This window comes from Scomber scombrus, chromosome 16 (assembly GCF_963691925.1).
Source record: "Scomber scombrus chromosome 16, fScoSco1.1, whole genome shotgun sequence".
Taxonomy (NCBI): domain Eukaryota; kingdom Metazoa; phylum Chordata; class Actinopteri; order Scombriformes; family Scombridae; genus Scomber; species Scomber scombrus.
The window spans coordinates 25,759,266-25,783,854 of NC_084985.1; the positions used below are offsets into that span (position 1 = coordinate 25,759,266).

Sequence of the window (24,589 nt, forward strand, 5' to 3'; positions counted from 1 at the left end):
TATTGGCTTTCTCTCTATGTCTGAATTGTAAATGGGGACTTAAAGATGCAGGTCACCAATTATTAACGTGATGATCAGTTGGTTATTTTGAGTAATATTCAGCTTGTGAAAACAGCTGTGGAATGTCTTCTTTGGCTCTAAAGTCAACAACCCTGAAGACGCCACTGTGATGTCATCAGTAGGGGTCGGAATCTCTTTGGGAATGTCATGACTCAATTCCGATTCAGAATGGTTTTCCAATACAAACTGATTCTCATATCAATAAATAGAAAAACGCGCAGTATTCTCAGCATGGGGTTTGAAAGACATAGATGTCTACTGGGTAGGGAATGTCTAAGGAAAGATGCTTTGGAGCTGAATTATGGGAAGTGTAGAATTTTTAGAAGTTAAAGCCAACATACGAACTACAGTTTGGATATATCAGCCTACCGCAAGTCTTTCAACTTTATGGAAGTACAGTCATTTGAGTACTTCCTCTAACACACCCAACAATGGAAGAGGTTGTGCTTTATTGGGCAATGATCCAGTTAATGGCATGGTATGAAGTAGTAAAAGTATCAGAAGAGAATACTTGTTTTGTCTGTCCTATTTCAGCCTTACCGAAAGGTTTTTCCCCTATCATGTCTGTGGCTGGCATTGGGTTATACAGTGTACAGAGGCCTTAGCCTGCGTTGACTTAATTAATCAGGTCATCCTCTAACATAAAATACACTGCCAGATTGTCAGATACCATTTTATGATTGAACATAAAAAGAAAGGTGCATTTGTGTTCAGAAGATTTTCTTGTCACTCCTCGCCTTTCCCGGAATTAGTCAAAGTGTGAACGTTCCCACCTCGAGCTCTGTCTCGACATTTTTCAGGGACAGCGTTCGTAGCTTGCAGCGTGGAGCTTGAGAGATGGCGTCAAGGCTGAATTAATTCTGAACAGGAGCTTCAACTCTCCACAGAACTCACTGTTGTGATGCCACTGCTGGATTTACTTACTTACTTACTTACACACACACACACCACTTGCAAATCTCCCTCTTCTCGCCAGTGTGGAATTTTATGCCCTTTTTTTCTTGAAGACGATGAAAGAACTTTGACTTAAGACATTTTACAAAAGATGAAAGAGGCCTTTTAGATAAAAGATTTCTTTTCTGGGGTAAGGAACATCACACTAGCACTGGTCTGATTTTTCTAAAGACCACAACTGAGGCCGTAAGAAGTGACCTAAAATTCTCTCCGGATTGACTTTATTTCATAGCTTGTTACATTTGAAGATTTTATTAGAACCAGATACAGCAAAAGTTTAGGTGCTTCAGTAGAATACAGAATTCAAAAGTCAGAATACCATGTTTTGTTTTTTTTAAATCTAGCCTAATGAGAGGAATGAGAGTAAGTCCTAGAAGACTTGCACTCTCTGAATTGTTGTAGTGGGTATCAGTCGCTTTGAAAAGTCACAGTAAAAAATTGTGCAAGTACATCGGCCCCTGTAAGACACGGACATCCTACAGTTTCACATCAAAAATACCTTTTTGATTCATTTCATGGTTCCCTATGACATTGCTGAAAACTGGGGAACCAGACAGCTGTTAGAACCTGGCCGTGAGGTCCTCCAGTTCATGCCTGTTGGCAGAAGTGGATGACCCTCCTGAAAACACCTTGGATGCCCTTGTTGAACTGGTGAACTATGTCCTGATACGTGCTGCGGGGGAATATCAAAGGCCTCTGACACAACCCTGTCGGATATGCCACTTGCCAACCAGTACACAAACACAAGAACCTCAATTACCTTCCCCCATCCATGGTCGTTGTCCCCTTGTAGGCATATTAGGTTCAGACAGAAGACCTTCCTAGGGTAACCTTCCCTAAAATAGAGGCACAATAGAGGAAGATGAGGATTTACCTTGGAGTATGACCCTCTTACACCAACCTATAAAGCATACTGATGAATTTATTAACTTGACTTATTTATTCTTATAATTTCTCTATTAAATTATTTACAATTACTATGTATTTTGCTTATGAGTTGCTTCCATGTTTATTTATACATGTCTACTGATGATCAAACATGTTTCAGGTTTTATGATCATGTAATGAGGCCCTTTTCACTTTTTGAAATTTGTTTGATGCATGAAGGTTAAATGATCGCTTTAAAGATGAATTTATTCATGAGTCTGTCAATGTTCTGATGCTACAGAGATTGTAATTTAAGAGAGAAAGAATCTTACTTTCTCTCTCATCTCAACCTTTCACATCACATTAATGTACTAGGAGCTGGTGAGCTGACTGAATCTAGATAATGTGCTAATGCTTACTTCTGAGAAAAATCAAAAATTCATGAACATCTGAATCACGAACTGCAGACGACGGGCCGATTGCCTCCATGGTCCCCGTGCTGATGTATTCTCACACAGTGGCTGGTTAGATGTATGGTTGGATAAAATAATTAAGACTTAGGGCGAGTGAACGTAAAGCAGGATGTACTCTGGCAGCGGGACGTTAAGAGGAAAAATGCTTTCATATAGATGAGATTCACAGACTGATGGTTTAATAGGATAACTCGACTGCTTTTATATGAGAGATTAGATGAGATGGAGGTGCATATAGAAGATATTGAGGCGAGGCAGGGAGAAGCAGCACTGAGTTGCAGGTAGGTTATATGTTACCATAGTTTCTAAATGTGCATAGAAAGGCAGACTATAGGATTCAAATCGCAACTACCCTAACCCTAACCCTAACCCCCAGACCCTCCACTTCTCAAACCAAAGTTACACCCTTTGGTTCATGGTAGGCGTCCGAAACCACCAAGGACTAACGCACATTACACTTCCATTTTGACGGAACATATAGTACTCTTGCCTTTATCCCATTCCATCAGTACACACTCTGGGAAAGCAATTAAGACACCGCCATGTGTTGGTTCAGGCACAACCTCATTCTCTCTCTCTGTATTTACCTGGGGATCTAAGGATAGAAGATGTATCGCTGTACAGATTGTAAAGCCCCTCGAGGCAAATTTGTCATCTGTGATTTTTGTTCTATATACAGTACACAAAACTCGACTTCCTTCCCAAACACAAGCAAAAACCTCTCTATCTAGTTAGTCTGATTGAAAGCAACCTAAATCAGGCCTTTACTTTAAGCAAAGGGAATGGATAAATATCGGAAAAGAGTGTGACATCATTGTCTTATGACACCTAGAGCTGCAAAGCACATACTGTATCCTGCTGGTTTATTGGAACCGATAGCAGCAGCTGGACAATTGAAACATTTGAAATGTAATAGCACAACTTTTTATTTTTTTTGGCCCGTGCATGTACAGGTTAGCCTTGTCACAGTATGACGCCAAAATGAATAAACAGCTTAATCGCAAAATGATAGAATAATTTATCACCATCATTGTCACTTTCCAGCTTTCTGTCTGTGGAAGACCGTGGGATTTGGCATCTGCTATATATTGCGCAGTATCGCAGATGTAGAAAATGATGTTGGGACACACACTCCCCTCAAAAGACAGAATCGTCTCTTTCATTGTGTAATTCCCCTTTCGGCTACACCCCTTGTTAACCTATGTGCCTACACAGATGTGGAAAGAAAAAGTCTTGCGAAATAAACCTATAACACTCTAAACATTTCTCTAAATCATTACCCTCCCACCTCCCATCTGTACTTTTGAAACGATAAAGCAATTTGCATGATTGCGGCTTGTTTTTCCGTGACTTCACACTGAGTGGGAAAATGAATGAATCTGAGGTTCTGTTTGATGTATTATTCCTGAAAATTGGCTAGTTGTGACAGACCCAAATCATCACTGTTGCAAAGCTGCATTTGTCGCCAAAAAAAGTTTCATTCTCCGAGGATCCCGGTTTCTGCGATGGCAGCGTGTGTTCTTCTTGTTGACAGGTTTACAAAATGATTCGGTTTTTTGTGAATACTCTTTGAATAAGCTCATAGTGTCAGTCCTGAAACACCTCTAGCACATCTCCTAGCAGCTCCTAACAGGTTAAGACACCTCTGGAGCTCTCCGCATATCGGCAGGAGGAATAATTCTCTAAGTCGATAAAGTTGGGAAGATCTTAATCCTCAAAGAGATCAAATACGATTTCCTATCCTAAGATGCTTGATAAATATACATCCCAGTGTCTGCAATGTAAGATTTTTCCTTTTTTTTTTTTTTATTCCACCGCAACGTCAAAGCCCCTTTTTCCATCTACACCATTTATCCACCGCTCCTTCTTGAAGTTCAAGGCCATACACATATGTAAGAAACCTCTGAAGACTATTCATATTTTCCTGCCTCTTTTCATCTCTCACTGGCGCAACGATTGGCGTACACCATCACAGCACGGAGACGAACAGCCCGACAGAAAGAAAGAAAGAAAAAGAAAAAACGAAACAGATACATTCTAGTCTAGTCTTTGTTTCAGCGCTCATTCAACTGCAGTCATTACAAACATCGCCGCAGTATAAAACAAGAGTTACTCTCAAGCGCAGTTTGCAAAAGGTTATTAGCCAGGATGAAAATAGAATATAATCCAATTAAATCTTAACATTTGCTCTATGAGATGAAAAAGGTTTCTGGCTTTTAGGTCATACATTATGAAAAATGTCATTTTATCTCGCATCATTTTATTAAAGGAAAGTGTTCAATATATGATGATGTGTGACTTAGTGCTGGAGTTCATTAAGTGCTGTCATTTACCTTTATGGAGCGCTCACTTTCCCAACCTAATACATCACTTGATTTAGTCTTTTTTGTGATTTTCTCTACTTCCCCTTGAGCTTTCCATCTTTACAGAGCAAAAGCATCACCAGACTTAACTCTACTCTTGTTCCTCCTCCTCTGTTTTCACATTTTTACCGTCTACGGGGTGTTTTATTGGCGGTAGTTTCTCCCAGCTTACTGCAGGAGAGTTACCATCACCGTTTCTGCTCCGTAATAGCAGCCATTAATGGCTACAGCAACAGTAAAGGTTATCATAAACACATTTGCCTCCCTTTAGGGGCCTGAAAGGGTGAGCAGATGAGGGGGGGGGGGGTGACTCACATCCATCCTCATCATTTGTTTTAAATGATCACCGTGGATGCGGAGTAATACGCTGCATGGGAGACATGCACTGAGCGGTTATTGAGAAAACATCAGGAAATCATTCACAAAGTTAACACTGCGATGTTGTGTCTTTGAAGCAGAACTGTGAAATATGAGAAGGATTTTTGTGGTTTTTATACACAACCCAAGTTTACATCTTCTGTGGCAAGGTTTATTTGATTGATATAAAGCTGGTTATTTAGCCTAAATATTTATTTTGTTGCAATTAAAATCAGATTGGAGCAATTTTCATGGTTGGTTTTATTTAGACAACATTCGACATTTGAGACTTCTTTTGTTAGATTTTTTTAAAGGGTTTTGTAGAAAATGCATATATTTGTCAAAGAAAGATATTAAAAATGTATTCTGTTTGATATACAATAGTAACTCAGGGTCCACTCAGTTTTTCCAGAACTTTCAACTTTATATTATAGTCTGTATCATTGAGCAACTAAGCAAACTTCATCCACTGATGTGTTTATCTTTGTCTCTCTCTCTTAGTGATACAATACACTTCAATTGAAAGCCAATTTGATGCAATTGGATTTAGCTGTAGGATTTGTACTAAACTAAAGTAACTATGTCCTCAATTTGTATTTCAAAAACAGAATCAGAAATTCCCCAGGAAGCAGCAGCAACAGTGATTAGTGTAATAGCAGTGATGTATCTGATAGCTTTTTCTACATTTTTCTTTTCTCTAAAATGCTGTTGACTGGGAATTATATGCCTCAGTTCCCGAGTCAGCCACCCCCTCCCTCCCTTCCTCCCCTTGGTATTTCTGCCTATTCTTTACTCATAAGCATCCAGTCATGTGTTGTACACTAACTGATCCTTTGTGAAAGGATACTCAGGCTGTCACTGTGCCTCACATAGATACGAGAGGTAAGTGAGTTGTGGATGATGAGCTTCTCCCATGACTGCACTGTCAGTGCTTGCCATCAAAGCAAATCAGGCACCGAGCCTGAATGGCTTAATTCATTTCCAACCGCTCTATGTTGATGCAAATCTCAGTTTTTATTTGAGGCGTCATTAGAACAAGCATGCAGGGAGTGTATTAGATCTTCTGTAACTAACATTTAGGAAGTAACGTGTCTTTATTTCTTCCATATGATCTCATTGGCTAATTAAACAGCTTAATGTGTGTTGACTTGTCCCTGAAGGACCTTTATCTAGAGATTATGAGTCATAAACAAAGATGAATGTGCGAGACAATTCATTCTTTTATAGGCCCTTATGTTTGATCCGCTGTCCAAACTGTTTTTAGTTGAGTCAAACAGCACTGTTGTGTCTGCTGGTACCGCTGCTACAACACACACTGTTGTTTCCATGGAAATTCATCTTGCAGCACAAAATGCACACACACATACACACATGCACAGTCGCTGCAGGGATGTAATGTTGCTAGGCAACATGTCCAAGACAAAGGGGAAGTGCAATTGGTTTAGTGCTGATTCAAAGGTTAGAGGGTGTTGGAGTTACACCAGGGTCGACCTTCCTCCAATCAGCCCTTGTCACCTCTGCTCCCAGTGAACTTGTGCTTTGTGAATATATAGCTGCACCAAGCAAAGAAACCACAAAGGCCTCTGCTAGCTGACACTTGATCCTTTTGGCTAAAGCGACAAAGGAATCAAAAGAGCTTTTATCTCAAGGGGATTTAAGCATTTCACCCCTTTCTGGAGCTGTTTTTTGTTTTTTTTTACAGTGGATTATTCCCCAAGACCTTGAACCTGCCCTTAATTAAGAAAACTGGCATGAAATCCTGCTACCCAGCAAGGAACAGCTTTCTGAGGTTTATGGCTGGAACTACTTGGTGGTTGTCAGTCAACCACTACACAGGATCAGTGACATGTAAAAAAGCAAAGTCTACCATAGCTTTTCATCTCAAATAAGCCCCAGAAAATGTGAAAAACAAGACTAGAAAAGAACTTTTTTTGGTCTTTTTCAGGGTGCGCCTCGGACAACAACAAACAGGGTCAAAGTTGAAACAGATTGAGCTTTGAGCACAGCAGTAAGATGTGAAATCTAAGCGCCACGCTATGCCAACTGTAGCGTTGTTGCAACATAGTTTGTCAATGGCTCATGGCTAATCTTCTGGCTTAAAAGTTGCATTTAAAGTTCATGCTGAATCTACAAACATTCACAAAAGTTGAGATTGATTTGGTCATCCTTGACCTCGGAAAAAGCGTTTGACAAAAGGTCAAGAATCATATTTCAATTAACAATTTTAAACCAACATTGGAGGAGACATAGTTAAAACATACATCGGAACATCTACTGTCCCGTGACAACTGTTGAGGAAGTTCATGTGATACCCTTGAAAGCTCCAGAACAGCCGCTAATGGGTGGTGTTTTTGAAGGCCCTCGTAGATTAGTGTGTATTGGGAATGCATTTTAGGCAGCGCAGCGTCCTATCATCAGTTGTCAGGTTTTTAATCCAGTTAGTTTGTAATCTGGAATGGGGAGGGAGGATTAGCCATCCGGGCTGAATGTAAGTAGATGGTAATGCTGCCGGGTCGGGTTTCATCCTCTCCTCCTGTCCTCTCCACTTTGGTCCTGTCTTTCACTGCAGCAAACAGGAGGCTGAGGCTGACAGTGTCCCGCTGACTTGTCTTTTTGAATCTCCGTGTTCACGGGTATCTATTTGTCTTTATGAATCACTCGCCGCTCCTGCTTGTCAAAGCGTGCAACGCGATCTCAATTTAATCAGTCCACCGTTGAAGGGTGAAAGAGTTCCTCTGGTAGGAGATGCTCAATCGAGGGGCAAGCATCCCTTTTAATCTCACAGGGATTATCGAATAAAATTCCCTGTCTGGCTGAGATGGTCGACTGAGCAGCAAATGATGAATCTCTTTGGGGTTTTTTCACTACTTTTTACAGTTGAAACCATTATGTATTTGGCACTTCCCAAGTAGAAGAAATCCCGACTTACAAATACTAACAAACACTTGCAATACGAAGTGTCAGGTGTGACATTTTCACACGTAGTCAAACACACCCACTACAGATGAAACAAACAAACCCAATCACAGATGAACAATGTCTAAATCCTCCTCCCTCCTATCTGACTACCCTTGTGTCTGTGAGGCATATTTCTTTATTTACCTGTTTGTAATGATTTGTGTGTTGCAGCCTCTCTGTACCCTCCCCGGTGAGTCACTGACATTTGTGCAGTGCCCTTGAGCGTAGAAACAAAGCCGAGGTGCTTCTACAATAATAACAGCGGGCTGGTGGGCTAGATGTTGAGGTGTCAAAGGCGTCAAAGACACTGTGAGCAAACATAGTGAGAGCCCTGTTAGATTTGTTTCACACCCAGAAGAACAAAAGGTCTAAAGGTTGCGGGGTTCAGGGTTAGATAAATGCCAATGGAACAACTTGAAGAAAGATAGAAAGGCCTGATAGAAGCTATTGAGCTTGTTACAAGGATAGTTTTCAGGTTTTGTTTTTCATGGCCCCAAACATCCAAGGTTTTTCTGGTTTGTGGTTTTCACTAAATTACATCTTTGTTTGGTTCTAAATACAACTAAAGCACAATTAACTAATTAAAAGATAAGGGCCCTAAGGTGGAAACTTGATTTTACCCATTGGGCACTCTCTTATAGAGGGCCTTAAAATCTATTTTCAGAACCTTAATATTTCCATCGATGTTGTGCTTATATGGTGCATAATCCTAAACCCACATTACATGATTGATTCAATTGCGAATCAAAATGTATTTTTGTCCTCCAGTGAGTATCATCCCAGATATTAGAAATTTCAAATATCAAGTAACATGTGTCTAGTCAGTTGGCGTAGTAGAGGTCCGAATTCAACACAGCTTTTCTCTTTTTGCAGTCAAGATTTATCTGGTTACAATATCCAAATAAAAGAATCAAAAAGCAGAACTGGTAACTTTATTAGGCTATGAACAAAGGAAGATAGTCCATCATCAGCTAAAGGAGCGATGGGAAAAGCTTGTTTAGATGTATATTAGTGCAACCATCCAAACACCCCCCCTGTGAACCTCCCCTCAGGATTAAAACCCACAGTGTGTGTGACTTGATAGAGATGGACAGTTAGGGCTCCTCTCTGTCAGTCAGTCTCATTAGTTGAATTGATTAGCTAACGCAATCATTGATACGCCCGCTGGGGAAAATGATAAATGATGCCACTTTTGAGCGCAGAGGTCACACAGCCGCTTGTTTATTCAAGAGAACACTGCTCTGAGCTGTTAGGAGCTGTTAGCTTTGTAGAGCTGCTTATAGCTGAGCTTTATACAGTTTATACAGTTCTAACAAGTCGGTGTTCAGATTGTATCACTGGCTTGTGCAACTAAAAGGGTGTCAGTGTCACTTTTACTCTTTGGTTTTGACTCTTATCAGTTTTTGGAGGAAAGTGACAATGGCTGATATTCCGTGCCAACAGTTAGTATCTTGCAGTTTGACTAATCTGTAACCCCAGATTCAACCACAATGTAACCACTGTCTTTACATACACATATACATGTACAAACTGATGTTTCCAAAGGGTGTTTTTAGCATGGTAGATTAGGTCTAATTATCCTCTATTTCAAGGCAGATCTGTTTTGGTAGGGTTCTCCTTTTTGAGAATTAGTTCAAACAAAGGTTTGTGTAGACTTTCCACTTTGGACCCCTGAAGATCTCTAGACCTAGCATGTAGTGTAACCACACTTTAGAGCATTTAGGTGGCATCTTGGCTGCCGAACTGCTAAGCGTGCTAACTCAAATTCACTGCAAATTGGTTGTAGGTTGTAGCTGCTGTGGCAGTGGGCCAATCACATGTCGCATTAAATCAAAGAACGCTAGCGTTGATTGGCTGTGAGCAAGTCCATACAAATAGTCATATATTCTAGCTCTGGGTGCAAAAAAGATCGATTGCAGGTATCGTTTGACGGGAAATGTTTCGATACTACTTGGTATCGATTTATTTCAGTCGATACCTTTAAAGATATTGAGTACTGATACCCAGTCCTACTAGACCTCCAGATCAGAAACACTGACCCAGTTATTCATACAAAATCTAAATCTGGTTTGTTGTTAGTCCAGAATCTCTGGTTTCATCACCATTAAGGAAACTCCTAATAATAAACCAACCAGCCAGTTTGATGCTCTGTGTAATAAACCATCATGAGCTGCTGTGCTGAAAGTACACCAAAGATGGATATCAGGAGAGGGCACAGTGTGTCCTTTTATAGAGTTCTTTGAAGATTTCAGGCAATCGATGCCCATTATCATCCTGTTACATATGCACACACTTCAGTCCCGGTTCAGGGCCTGTTGTCTGTTTGTCAGTCAGAGCAAAGAGAGGAAGAGGAATGATGAAGCTCAGCACACTTACTCATCACTTTGTCCTTTTAGGTCCTGTGTGTCTGTGTGTTTGAGCGTTCTGGATAAACAGCAAACTGTTTGGTTTTTTTTGCTGCCTCCCACCACAATGTAAGCATCACTGTATGTGCGTGTGTGTGTGTGTGTGTGTGGCGGTGGAATGCAGCTCGGCTGGTCTCGGCATGGCACAGAGATTTTACAAGATTGTTTATTATTGTGCCTTCACAGAGCTGGAGTCAGTCCCAGAGGTCTGCCCCAAAGCAGGACAGAGCTGGCAAGACCGCTTTGACTCAGCCTCCATCGTTTCCTCACATTCTCTTTTTTTTTTTTTCGTGAAGCAGCGTTTGTATTCAACTGTCAGTGTAAGTTTGAAACGCTGCAATGGAGAAATGAGCTTCAAGTGCAAAGGAGAAACCAAAAAAACTGAAAGGTCTGTTTTGTTTTTTAACCATCAGCTGTTGATTCAGAACAGCAGTCTAACAGATTAAGGTAGACGGATTGAATTTTTCAGAACGTCCCGTGGCATTTTTTCAAATATCGGTGACTAATGGTGTTTTCATTCAGCTGTTAATCACTGATGAAATTGGGATATGACAGGCAGTTCGTGATAATGATGCTGTCATTCGATTCTACTCACAGGCGAGGGTGTCATATTTTCCTACATGATAGCCAATATAATACCATAGTTTTGACTTTACTTTGAGGAATGTACTGTAAATTGTCAAATAATATTTACTTCAGCTACTGAGAGAACCAAACCTTTATTCAGAGCATGCTCATATTCAAGACAGTGCTTTATTCTTAGTTTCTCCTGTTCCCTAGTTCAATGCAAACTCAGCCATTACTCCATGTTTACCTGTTATAAATATAACAAATCAATATAAATTATAATCGTATTATTATTCCCAGTTCATCTTCTCTGATAGAAATACTGTCACTTCTACTTTGCCGTTTTTTCCATCTCGGTTAAGGCCCAACAGTTCCTGGATTGATATTTCACATTAAACTTTCATAATTCCTCCCTTATTTGGTAAACTTTCATTGTGAAAAATTCTCCAAGAAGTCTTGGCAAAGTGGAAACAGTGAGAAATAATGAATAGGCCTGTCACAATAATTATCGGCTTATCGTACAATAACATAATTCTCAGCATCATCACGTCTATATATGGACTCATCATATGATACATGGACATGATCTTGATCATTTTTTTGACTTCAGTATTCAGTATCACATTAGCAGCTAAGAGGCTATTCATGTCACATTGGTTAAACAAGTAGTGTCCTCCATTCCTCACTGTGTACGTCCTGAGTGGAGACTGTAGAAGAATTAAAGGTAAATAACTCAGAAGTGTAGCACCCACTGTCCAATCCCACCCCCCGCCCCCCTTACATTATTATGCTATTATATTATCATTATATCAGTGGTATAAAATTATCTTCAAATGGCAATAATACAGTTTATCGCGATTATTTCTGAGACAATATATCGTCCGATAAAAGTAGTTATCATGACAGGTCTAATAATGAAACTACTATTTCTGTTAAAAAGGGAAACTCAGAGCAGCAGCATAGTGAGTACTATGCTGTACTTGTTGCACTGAGGGTAATACTGCTGGAATTACCATATGAGACCTTTTATATGTTAAATCAAAACTGCTATTATTTGAATACCAAAACACTTATTGGCTACTTTATTGAGCATTAAAGGGGAGGATGGCTTCAGCTGAGCACCTGTGTGACGGTTGGAGGTACACATGGTGTGTTGCAGGCTTTATGTTGGCATACATGTTTGAGCTGTAGATCTACAGCACAGAGGTTCAGTACCTCAAGCCTTTCTCCTTTTTTTAACCTCTCCAGGGTCTTTAGGTCGAAACCCTGTAACTAAATAAATGACTCACACGATTCATAATAAACAGAACGCTTCTGATTTAATTCTATTTTTTTTTTTATGTGTGAGTAAGTCTGCTAACAGTGGGTGATGTAAGGGTGAAATTAAGGTCAAATTAACATACCGTGTATCATCTGTCAACACTGCTTCAGAAGCATCTGGGTGTGCGCCAGTGTATTTTTAGATTTCAATTTAGGCTCTTTAAAAAAAAAATAAAAGTCACGGTCTGAATGCTAATGAATTTTGTCAAAGTTAAGTATGCACTCATCGCTCACACACTTAAACATGCATACTGTATGAGCTCTCGCATTATCATTAAGACAGTAACCTGGAATCGGCAGCAGCCTTGTGGTTAGAGAAGCGGAAGGTCAATATTTCAAATCCTCCCAACATTTCAGCAAATCCCTACGAACTGGCTGGAAAACGTGCGCGCGATGAAAAGTGAATGAGTTACGCTCTCTGCTTCCTAAACAAACCACTGTGGAGGTGCCCTTGAGTGGGACATTGAGCCCCCAGCTGTTGCTGCTGTTGCTGCTGCAGTACAAGGCTGCGCTTGTACTGCACTGCTGCTTGTGTAAATGTGTCTCGTCTGAGAGTGCAGCAGAGACTTGCCCGAGAAAAAAAAAAGACAAAAAAAAGAGCACGGGGCTCACTCCGACTTTTTCCTCGATACATAAAGGTTTTTATAAAAGTAATCTGACATATTCACAACCTTAGGTGACTTCTGCTGTTTCGCTGTGATGTCCTAACAAGCTGTCACAGGAGATTATGGGTACTATCTCCGCCACAACTGACAAACACCCACTCAGTTCAAACATTAGTCACATTCAGCAATTCGGCGCCGAGGCGAGACTGCAGAGAGTTTTTCTGTTAGCTGAGCTCTTCCCCGTGGCTCTGGGCAATGAAACGCAGCAGTCTCAAACCTCTGTAGACACCAGTGTGGAAGTTCCTGTATTTTATGTTGCCTGTGTGTGTGTGTTTTTAGGGAGAGCTACAAAAAACATTGGGGGGGGACGGGTGGGAGACACTGTGAGACGGTGGGGTCGAGTGATCCAAGCAGTGTTTAGAAAGGTGGTGGATGGCGAAGTCAATAGTAAAAAGTGAAAGGGAAATAATGAATTTCAGTACAACATGTTTAGGTACAAAACCTGTGCTTGAATTCCTGGAAGAGATTTCAGATTTTAAAAATGTGCAGTCATAAGCAGATAATATACAGGCTGCTCTTGTAGTAAGTTATATAAATCCTTTAAGAATCCATAACATCCCTGCAGTCTGAATACTAATATATTTTTTGTCCATTAGCTCTGAATATGCTTGTTAGCTGTTTCTGACCAATGATAACGTCTTAGTTTAAGGTTTTAATATCTGTGAAGCAAATGCTGATTGATTAATGAAATCCACTCATGATTCTAGAACAGTTCACACTTTTTCTAAGACGTAAATTTGTTAATATCTTAGCCGTACAAGGTTTGGCTGTAAAAGCATATGAAGTTGAAGCATTGTAAAATGTGCTCATGTGTAAATCATTGAATACACCAAAGAGGGTTAGGGTTATTTTCTTTATTCAATCATTTCCCCATCTCTTGGAAATCTGTACAGACTAATATGGAGTTAATGTTTAGTCTGCATAAAACATAACTATTGTTTAATGTCTGTTTAATTCTTCTGGAGCTTCTGAAGTAGATGAATAGAGGTTTTTTTTTTAATAGGAGCAGCTGTAAATGCAATCAAGACGCATTTATACTAGATTGAAATCTGATGGCCTAGACCACTTTAGAATGTGGTCTGGACGGTTTGTTTTTGGTTAAAGCTCAGTGCCAAAGAGACAGTTCACCTTGTGTTGTTCATGTGGTCAGATTGTATTTTTCCACTGGTCAGTTCCAAGCTTTATATAATATATAAAAGATCACTGCTGCAAGGGAGATAAAGGATTCGAAAAGAGCCTAATGTTAATTGTAATGCTCCTCTGGCAGGGCGCTCTTAATGCTCCAGGCTCATTATTAATGCCTTACAGTGTGGAAATTAACACCGTGGGAAATAGCCTGTGCCCATCATCATCATTCAGCCATCATTATATACAGCACTCTTTTTCTTCCTGCAAGAGTTTGGGTATGCTATGAAGCAGCTCTCGGTCGAAAAAAGGATTTCAAAGAAAATTCCGCAGCGGTTGAATGGAAATAAAGTCAGTAGGCTTGCCTTGGATAAATAAAAAGAGCATGCACTGAGGTAAATCTTGGAGGTCTGTGTTCTCCATCATTCTGACAGGCCTAGGCAGGTGGTAAAAATATAGATCTTTTCTCTACTGGATCCCAAATCTGTCCTCCTGTCAGAGCTGGTTGTACCAGGCTACAGAAACAGAAACAAGGAGGCGTTGCTGGCACTAGCTCTAAACATTTCCAGATGCTGCAGACTTAACGGTGGGAACTCAGCTGGGAGAAAAATCAGCGGTCAGCCAACCTTAAGAAGCCCTAGATTACGATTTGAAACGTCTACCTTGCCATAGGATTTGATTAATAATGGCTTTTTCCAGGCAGACGCTGGTAGTTTGTGGGCTGAGCATACCGACTGTTGTTCTTTTGTGCGGACATTTATTCAAATTATCCAGGGTCATGAAACAAAAATGGACTTGGTGGGTTGTTCGCCGAGGGTACATTAAGCGTAATAGGGGAAATTATAAAAAATAATCATCATTTAAATGAAACGCTGTGTGTTCACCCAGAATTCATTACAGTGTAGAGAAGCCTGTAAAACAGCAGTTAGACCATTGTAAAACACTTAAACTGTCCACTGAAACCATTTATCATGATACTAATGATACTACTACAAGAATTACTACAACCAATACTACTAACATAATAGAGTAATGCATTCTAAAATGTAGAGTCATGGCTACAGAGGCTCTATCCTGTTTAGATTTGAGTTACATTTAAGGGGGAAGTGGCTGAACTCGCTCTCTTACATCTTTCCAGTCCAACAATCTTTCTTTTCTGTAGGTTTGTGATTTGTCAGGGGTGTGGAGGTGAGAAAAGCAGGCAAGATTCAAGCTTCTCTCTTCAGACCCTTTTTTTCATTCTTCACACAACTATTTCAGTCAGGTTTTTTTTTTATTGCACAAACAAGTGTAACAAAATGAATGCCTTCCAGGAGAGTCTGTCTGAAAATGTGTGTCAGTAAGCCGTTTAGTTGAAGGATTATCACCCCTCGCTATGATGGTAGGCAGTTTTGTGCTTTTGAGACATCTTGCATCAGAGCTTGTTACAGTTGATGAATAAAATACTGAGAAATGCAAAAGAAGAACAAGTTACAGTAGGAAGTTATAAAGGCATGGATGACTTTCTTGGTATTGTGAGGTGAGTAATATTTTCGGAGCTGAAGGAAGTATGATTGAACCATTTGTGTGACGTGACTGTGATAACAGGCATGAGTCACAATGATATCTTTAATTCTTGCGGAATGGCATTACATGGTAAAATAAGCAACCCAAGAAACATTGAAATGTTCAGAAAATAGGAATTGGAGCATTACCCCCAATTTTGCCAACATTCAGAAGTTCTTCTTGATGTCATGAAGATTTGATAGTCTGCTAATACTCTAAAGATTAAACAGGAAATCGTCTGCATAGAAATGGTAGGAAGTGTTGTGCCGGCTGATAATGTGACTCAATGGTAACATATTAACAGAAAGCCAAAGATAGTGGGTGAACATTAAAGGAATAATTAGCAATCGAGACAGAAAACGGTCAATGTGTCTGCACAACTGTAACACACAGACCCACTGATTCAGCTTGTCAATGAGTATAAGTTATGCTCTATTGTGTCACATGCAGGGTCAATTTTGACCCAAGAGGACAACAGGCCTTAACTCAAAAATGAGTTATACTTTGAGACCATCATTTCCAATAAAACTATGAGTAAAACCTGTGGTAATAAATTGGAATGAAGTTGGCTAAAAAGGTCTAACACAGAACTGGTTGATAATTTATACCTTATGCTTTATAAACACTCAATTTTGACCCAGGAGGACAAGGGTTGCATTGTCAATGGGAAGAGAACAGGAGGGATAAATATAACAAAATAGCCTTGAATATCAGCCCAAATCTGCATCAATCAGAATGTCATTAGTGACACAGAGATGTGTGTAATGATAGCAGGAGCCAGATTGATCGTTTTTAAATGCACTGCTTGATTGGAAGACCTTTTTCGGAGATTTTCAACACACAAAGGCACTTAAGCTGGGTCTGTAATTGCTTTAGGGTTGTGGGTTGAGGTTTGGTTTCTTTTAAAGCGTGATTGAAAATGTTCCGGTACAGCGCCACAGTGAAGAGTTGTTGATAATAGTAATAGTAGAAAAAGACCAACATCGACACCGTATAGTGGTTTAATCTGACCGTGCTGCTCGGCAACCATCGGCAGCGAAAAAGCTATTTGACACACAAAGATACAGTAGATACCCTCGTCACCCACAGAGTCACATCAGGCTACCGCCTCATGCTGAGCAGAGCGATTTATTGGCCATGTTGTCCCCCCGTCGGCCCTGGCACACTATCGCTCTCCGGACTATTTTTATCCATCCAGGGGAACATGTCGGCATCCTTTCCCCTGCCCGCTCCCATAATTCCTCTCTGTGTCCAAACACACGCTGACAAGAAATAGGTCTGCAGCGGCCCGGTGCTTTACAACAGGCTGCTGTTTCACATGAACAACCCCACTCACGCTCTCATCTTACATTTATGTGCCTCACACATGCTCTCACTCTCTCCGGATCTCCTTCTTTCTTTCTCTCTCTGTCTTTGTGTGTGTGTGTGTGTATGTGTGTAAATGATGAAAGTAAAAGTAATACAAGAAACCGACAGGGGCATCTGGCCTAATTCCAGTGGAAAATGGAATTGGATTAGTGCCTCTCTTCTTGCAGATGTGTGTGTGTGTGTGTGTGTGTTCTTGTGCATGAGCGTGTGTGTGTGTGTGTGTGTGTGTGTGTGTGGGGTGAGAAGTGAGAACGAAGGCAACAATGGAGCTCGGCAGCAGCCAGCTGCCCAACAGTAAAGTGCTGATGAACAGTGAGGAAACAAAGCCACTGCTGCTGCTCAACACCTTCCTGTGTGTGTGTGTGTGTGTGTGTGTGTGTGTGTGTGTGTGTGTGTGTGTGTGTGTGTGTGTGTGTGTGTGTGTGTGTGTGTGTGTGTGTGTGTGTGTTTCACGCTTGCATGCATATCCCAGACAGATCAGTCATCCACATGACATTGATCATACTCATCATTTCTCCTGGCTTACAGATGCAACCTTTGTTATGTACACTATAGTAATGTTGCCTTATCATCTAATGGATAAGAACTGTAAATGGCAGCTCTGTGTGGCTGATTTAACTGCTGATAATCACACACTTTATTTATTTACTCCCTTGCTGCCACAGAGAGAATTGAGTTAGACGATTAGAGCATCTTCGCCTCTCCAAACATCTACTGGTAGATTCAATCTTTTCTCCTTTTCTTCCCTCTGCTTTCTGTAAATGCAGCGCCGGTCCTAAAGGAGACAACATCTATGAGTGGAGGTCGACCATCCTGGGCCCTCCAGGCTCCGTGTACGAGGGAGGAGTGTTTTTCCTGGACATCGCCTTCACACCAGACTACCCCTTCAAACCACCCAAGGTGAGTCATGGCCTGCAGCAACGCAGCCCCCCCCCCCTCTCCTTCACCCAGAGCTTTGAACAATGCCACCATTGTCGCAGCTGGCTGTCAGCTTTTCACCCCGTTGTCCGACAACAATGACTTGTTTAAGGCTTGTTCACCTACAGCAAATAATGGATGACACTGGCATACAGAGCTGAAGCTGGTCTGAATACAAATGATGGTCCTATTCTTTTTTTTAAGGGTATTTTTCTTAATCAATTTCTGCCATTTTTTATTGCCCATGAAAAGATTAAAAAAACAATAATGTTTTTGTCTGTTTGTCCACATAACACCATAAAACTGAGTATTTGTTCACACCTTTTTTTCCACAACAAAAAAAGAGATGAAAATGGTGCATTATTAATATATCACAGTTTTTATCTATTTAAAAAAAAAAAACTCATTCAGAAGAGAATCAACAAATAATCTAATTATTGTTACTAATTAGATTGTTAGATCTTCACAAGTTCATTTAGATGCTACACCTGTTAAACTCCTTATTTCATCATTATCTAATGTTACCGGCACCAACCAACTCTGCCATAAAGACCACCTGTAACCATGGTAACTGTGAATGTCACAGCACACATATGTATCCTCAGAATGTCTAAAAGACTTTAAGGTGTAAACTTTGTTTTTTTTTAAGATAAAAGTTTTTTGTTGAGAAAAAAAAACTACATGAAATTCAGTTGCAAAAATTCACATATTTATGGAAAAACAGCCACAAATGTAGAGGTTCTTTTTTTAAAAAGCCTCAGTAATTTCATAAAACAGCTGGTTACTTTACTTGTTTAACAAATGTTACTCAAACAGAAGAAAATAGTGCATCTTTTGGGGACTATTTTCAGCTGTGGATTAATCCACACCAGTATTTCTAGCAATAGAAATGTGTGCGTTTGTGTGTGAGGCTGAGTCAAAATAAACCACACTGTGTGTGTGTGTGTGTGTGTGTGTGTGTGTGTGTGTGTGTGTGTGTGTGTGTGTGTGTGTGTGTGTGTGTGTGTGTGTGTGTGTGTGTGTGTGTTGCTTCACGGTAATGAAGCAACATGTCACTCAGTGCAACAGTGTGACTCACTGATGTGTTTTTAATAGTTTTTGGGAATAATGGAGCTCTATGGCACAGAGGAACAAGACACGCCAGGCTCTGGATACACACACACAATACTTGATTGAAGGATCAATTCACTCCTAGTTTTAGTCTTTTCATTGCATCTCTTAACAATAGGAAAAATCTAGAACATCACCACACTTATCCGTGAGGTGCTTCTTGTTATTTTGTTCCCCTCATGATATGCATGCAGCCAGCATTCAGCAGCGTTTGGCTTGCCTCCAGTGACGCTGCGGGTTTGTGGGTATGTGTGTGTGTGTGTTCTGCTGATGCAAGTGTGTGTCAGTATTTACACAGTAGACTGGCTGACAGCGGTTGCCACCTCCCTCGGTTTTAGTCGTGCTTCTGATTTTTTACCATGAGTTTTGGTTTCAAGTCTAGAAATACTCGGCCAGCTAACCTCGATCATCTATTGAGAGACGCGTGCTTTAAAAATAAACAGGAACAGCAAACAGGAGAATATATTTAGGATATGTTTGGCTTGCTTAGGATTATGGTTGAGAAGTGAGAGAGAGAGAGAGAGAGAGTCAGTGAGGAGACGGTTCACAACAGCATTAGTACAGAATTTGCCTGTTAGATCATGAGGTACCTCATATGCAAAACTGATATTTAGTCCTGAGGGTGATGCTGGAACAAAGGCCAGGTGGACATTAGGATTGAACCTCTGGAGACCTTGAATATTCACAGCAGTTTTAATGGAAATCCAGACATCAGATTGTCAGATACTTTTGACCAAAAGTTGTGGTTAAATGGAAATTTTGATGTGACTGTGGTTATAAGAAAGGACACAAACTGAATTATCCTGTAGGGAACATGAATATCCACAAGGAACACAGGATATTCCTCCAGTAGATGTTGAGGTTGAAGTTGTTTAGTTTTTTTTCACATTGTTCAGGAAAGTTGATTAAAATTGCAGAAAAAATTAAAAAGTACTGAAAAACAGCCATATATGGCACAAGGGCTGGGTATCGGTACTCAATATCTTTAAGGTATCGACCGAAATAAATCAATACCAAGTAGTGTCGAAACGCCTCCTGTCAAACGATACCTGCAATAGATCTTTTTTACCCAGAGCTAGAAAATATGACTATTTGTATGGACTTGCTCACAACCAATCAACGGTAGCATTTTTCGATTTAATGCGACGTGATTGGCCCACTGCCACAGCAGCTACAATCCGATTGTGGTGGTGAAGTTGTGGTGAATTTGAGTTAGCGCACTTAGCAGTTCAGCAGCCAAGATGCCACCTAAACGCTCTAAAGTGTGTCTACACTACACGCCTGTTACACTGGGTATCAATGGGTATCGAATGAAGTACTCAATTCATATCAGTATAACTTTAAGGGTACTTGGATGGGTAATGGTATCCTAATTTTTAAACCCATAAGGGGTCCATGGTGGAAAATCTTCACAAACCTTTGTATAAACTGATTTTCAAAAAGGGTATCTATATGTATGTAATGTTTTAAATGATACCCAGCCCTACATGGCACCATAAACACATGAATGATTTGTCTCTTACTACCAACCACCTCCCTACAGTCACCACCTCTTGTATCAACGAGCTCTACATTTCGGGTGATTCATTTTTCCCCCTCCTTGGAAAATGGGCAAATAAGTTGTAATGAAAGAGAAGTACTGTACTTAGCAGGAATGATGATTGAACGTTCCCCTTAATAGTCCTTTTTTCTCCTAATGCTCTCTCAATAAGTGTATCTCCCATGCAGCCTGTTACACTTTATCCACAGTGATATCATTTAAGCAATAATAAGTAGGCTGAGTAGGCTTTTCTCACATATTAAGGCACTGAAGGGAGTCCAATGTGTTGGATGTTCAAATTTGGAGAAGTTTGTGCGTTAAATAGAAAAGAAAGTTAATATTCTTTAAACATAAATGAATAAAATAAGGCTGCAGCCACAAATGAAAGTTATTGGCTATTTTGTTACAGCCTCAGGTATTTGATCCGCGGTCTGCTGCGAAACACGACTCCCGAGTAGAGACGATGTCCAGGAACGAGCCATGAGCCCGTCTGCTCCCGACCAGCTCAAACCGCCTCCGTCCTGGCAGTCCGCGCCGAGGGGGAAACAGAGCTCATCTAAACTCTTGGCCTCCTGCTGCCTTGTTTTTCCAGTCTGGCTGTGAGCGCTGCCATCCAGCAGCTCACCAGCTAACAGCCACCAATCTGACAGCTGCAGCTGCTCACTACACTGGCTCACCCACTAATGTTAGGATGATGAGGCCAGTTTAGGCTCACGCTGATACTCTTAGATAGAGGTTGAGGATGGCAAGGGCAATACTTCAGTGTTTTTGCTTTTATATGAGGTATCATATGTGTCTAATGTTAATCAATCCCTCAACCTGTTCAGCAGAGCCACCCGGGGACAACGACGGCTCCAACTAACATTATACCCCTCCATCAACTCTAATTTCCTCATGGCTTTGAACTAAATTCTGCCGCACACTTTTATCTTTCCCTGCATGGGATCATTCCAATTTTGAAACTTGCGAAATTGGCTGTTTAACGTGCCATGTAGCGCCATAAAGTCAAGTTTAAAGCTTATGGATGATCAGAGCCATTCAACACATTTTCTCCTTTAAACCAAAACCCTTCTATTCTGTCTCATTTATTAAATATGTCATGATGGCTGCCTTGCTCTAAAACTATGAATCAGCTCAATTGATTTTCTTCCTGTTCGCCCTAAAATGACTTCAGTGTGAGCAGATTTGAGCTCATGATAAAGGAACATTTATTTCTTTTTTATAAATGTAGGAACTTTTCAACCTGCAAAACCATTAAAAGTCAAGCATCTAAAACTGCACGATATCATGATATTTATAGATATCGCGATATCTGTAAATATCACAATATCCGATATATAATTACATAGATTGTGATAGAGGATTTTATCCATGTCTTCCACCCTTAAATTACCATGAGCCCATAATTCAACAGTCCTTCTCTGTCAATGTTTCCAAATATTCATGTTCTAGGTAAACTTTTTTTCCCTAAATGCTGATATTTGAGGTTTTATTGTTTCCCTGTGAATGAAGAAATTACACATTGTTCCTCTTACAAATGAAAAGTTGAATTAATATGCCATAAAACACACTACTGTTTAGTTCAACACACTGAAAGGTTTTGTTGCTACAGCCTTACTTGGTCTGATATGACCAGTAGCTAATGTTAGCAGCTGTTAAATAGATGTTTACTGTATAAGGAACATTCTGAGACTGTTTGGTGACTTCATTACTCTTTTCTACTTTTACTACTTAATGCTACGTTTTAGCATTTACCTCCCAAGATTATTTACCTTTGAATTATTCTGTAATTACCACTTGTGGCCACAGAGGGCACTCTTCAGTAACATATTGCCCTTTAAACCTGCATCAATGAAGTGTTCTGGCTACTTGGGGACAACAGAAAAAGCTATTAACTCAACTTTGACATTAACAAACAGTTGCTTAAATACACATTCAGGAGACATGAAATACAGGGAGACATTATAATTGATTTGGTCCAATGTTCACTCTTCTTTCAGCTCAATTTTGTTTTGTTTGGTGCTAAGCAGGTTGTGTAGAGCAGGTTTATCAGAGCAGAACGAAGCAGCAAAGTTGTAATAATTCTGTTTGGTTTCTTCGCTACAAGCGACACCTTTCTCATAATCACCTGATTTATTGTTAATATGAAACTATTGATTGGTGCAGCTTTCAAGGATTGAAGTATAGGTCTAAAACTAAAACTAATGGCTGGATTGTCATGATGTTTGCAGCAGACTTATGCATGGAGGCATTAAAGTGTTTTTTCTGTGAAAGCTGAATTTACTCTATAAACACATAAAGATTAATCAGAGCCAGAGTCTGGATATAAAATGAGGATGCAGAAGCTGTTTTTAGAGGCTGAGGGATGAAACCATGATACAGAGGGGATGTAGGATTAGAACCGTAGCTTTTGTTACTGCAGAGGCAGGCATCATAATCTATTAGCATCAGCCATGATGGGATTACAGCCTGCTAATGAGACCACACAGGCTAGCCAGGGATCTGTTTCATGGCTGCTAGGCTTGCCAGCATTAGCATGCCACCGCTAACCCATCTCGGCTGAGGTGTAAGAACGGAAGAGGAGCGACTCCGACACGAGAGCAGCCCCTCCACCAGTCACCATCAATCGCCTCGTCTCCAGTCAGCCTTTCTCCTCACATCTCCGGAAAGTCCTTTCATGTAACGGAAAGCGTCCTGTTTATCTCTCTGTCTGTCTATCACGAGTCAGCCGGCATCCCCTCAGAGAGAGCCAGCGTGGAATTTGAGGAAGCCAGGGGGGGGGAGGATGAGGAAGGAGGAGAGCTCCGGGGGGAGGGGGGGGTTGTTTGTTTCTCATAAGATGGAGATTTGAAGGGAGGAATGGAGAGTTAATGAGAGGATAAAAGAGGAGGGCACAACACGAGCACAAAAAGGGAGACGGGACGCTGACATTCCTGCACTGCCAGTCCTGGTCAGCAAACCTCCATTTTAAAGAAGCAGAGAGGTCAAAGGTCGCTCCTTAATGATGTTGTGCTCCTTGTGCTGATGTTAGGCTCTGCTGAGTTCTGCAGGGCTGTCTTCACTTCACTGTTGACTAAAGCACAGGATCCCTTCAGACTGTACATTTAGATTTATGTCAATCTTTCACTGTGAATTCAACTGTGACATCGCTTACAGGGTCTCCCAATGAAATCAGAAGAAAAAGAGATGTTTATTAATGCATTAACATATTGGCAGACATCTGTTATAGGCCAGTTTGGACTTTAAAAATCAATCAGACTGTGCATGTTTTCATATTAACAGCTTTGAGTCCAGGAAAACTGGAAGGGCTGCTTATGTGAGTCAGTCATTAGAACCTTTGTAAGATTTTTTTAGGACATTTTACCACCAATCAAATGTAGTGTAATGCTGAAACAACATTTGCTCTTTCCTGCTTCTCAAATATGATGATTTTCAGTCGTTTTTTGTTTTATATCATTGTAAAGAGAATTTTTTGGGGTTTTGGTAGTCTACAGGTTATGATGGATGCCCTATAACCACAACATCCACAACATCCTCTCCCTTCATTTCCTGTCATCTCTCCTCTGTCACTATAGTAAAGGCTTAAGATGTCTCAATAAATATAAAAGTATTGGTTGAACAAAACAAGACATGGAATTGGAATATTGTCATTTTCACTCTTAGTTTCTGGCTATTTTTGTGATTACTTGTAAAAAAAAAAAATAATAATAATAATAATAATGATACAAATGTAATTAGTTGCTCATTTTAATTAGTTAAGTAATATAGCATACAAGAATATAAAGGTAAAGTTTTCAGGTATCCCAAGATAGAAAAATCAGCTGTTGTTCACTGATGTGGTTGAAATAAGAAAGCACTTCCTGTTCATTCACTACAGTTCATTCCTTAGTCAAACCAGTATGATCATGTGAATGTGTTATTTTAATAATAAATAAAAAATGTTGGGATATTTTTTATGTTTAAAAAAATCAAGATTCAAATCTGCTTCAAAGTA

At 40.2% G+C, this 24,589-nt stretch overlaps 1 protein-coding gene across 1 annotated transcript in view; it reads left to right on the forward strand.

The window, feature by feature from the left end:
- Positions 1 to 24,589, forward strand: part of LOC133996962 (ubiquitin-conjugating enzyme E2 E2-like) — a 71,885-nt gene that overhangs the window by 38,018 nt on the left and 9,278 nt on the right. Inside the window, exon 4 of the mRNA XM_062436483.1 lies at positions 17,795 to 17,927. Within this exon, the coding sequence (XP_062292467.1) occupies positions 17,795 to 17,927 (133 nt within the window). The remainder of the gene's footprint in view (positions 1 to 17,794; positions 17,928 to 24,589) is intronic.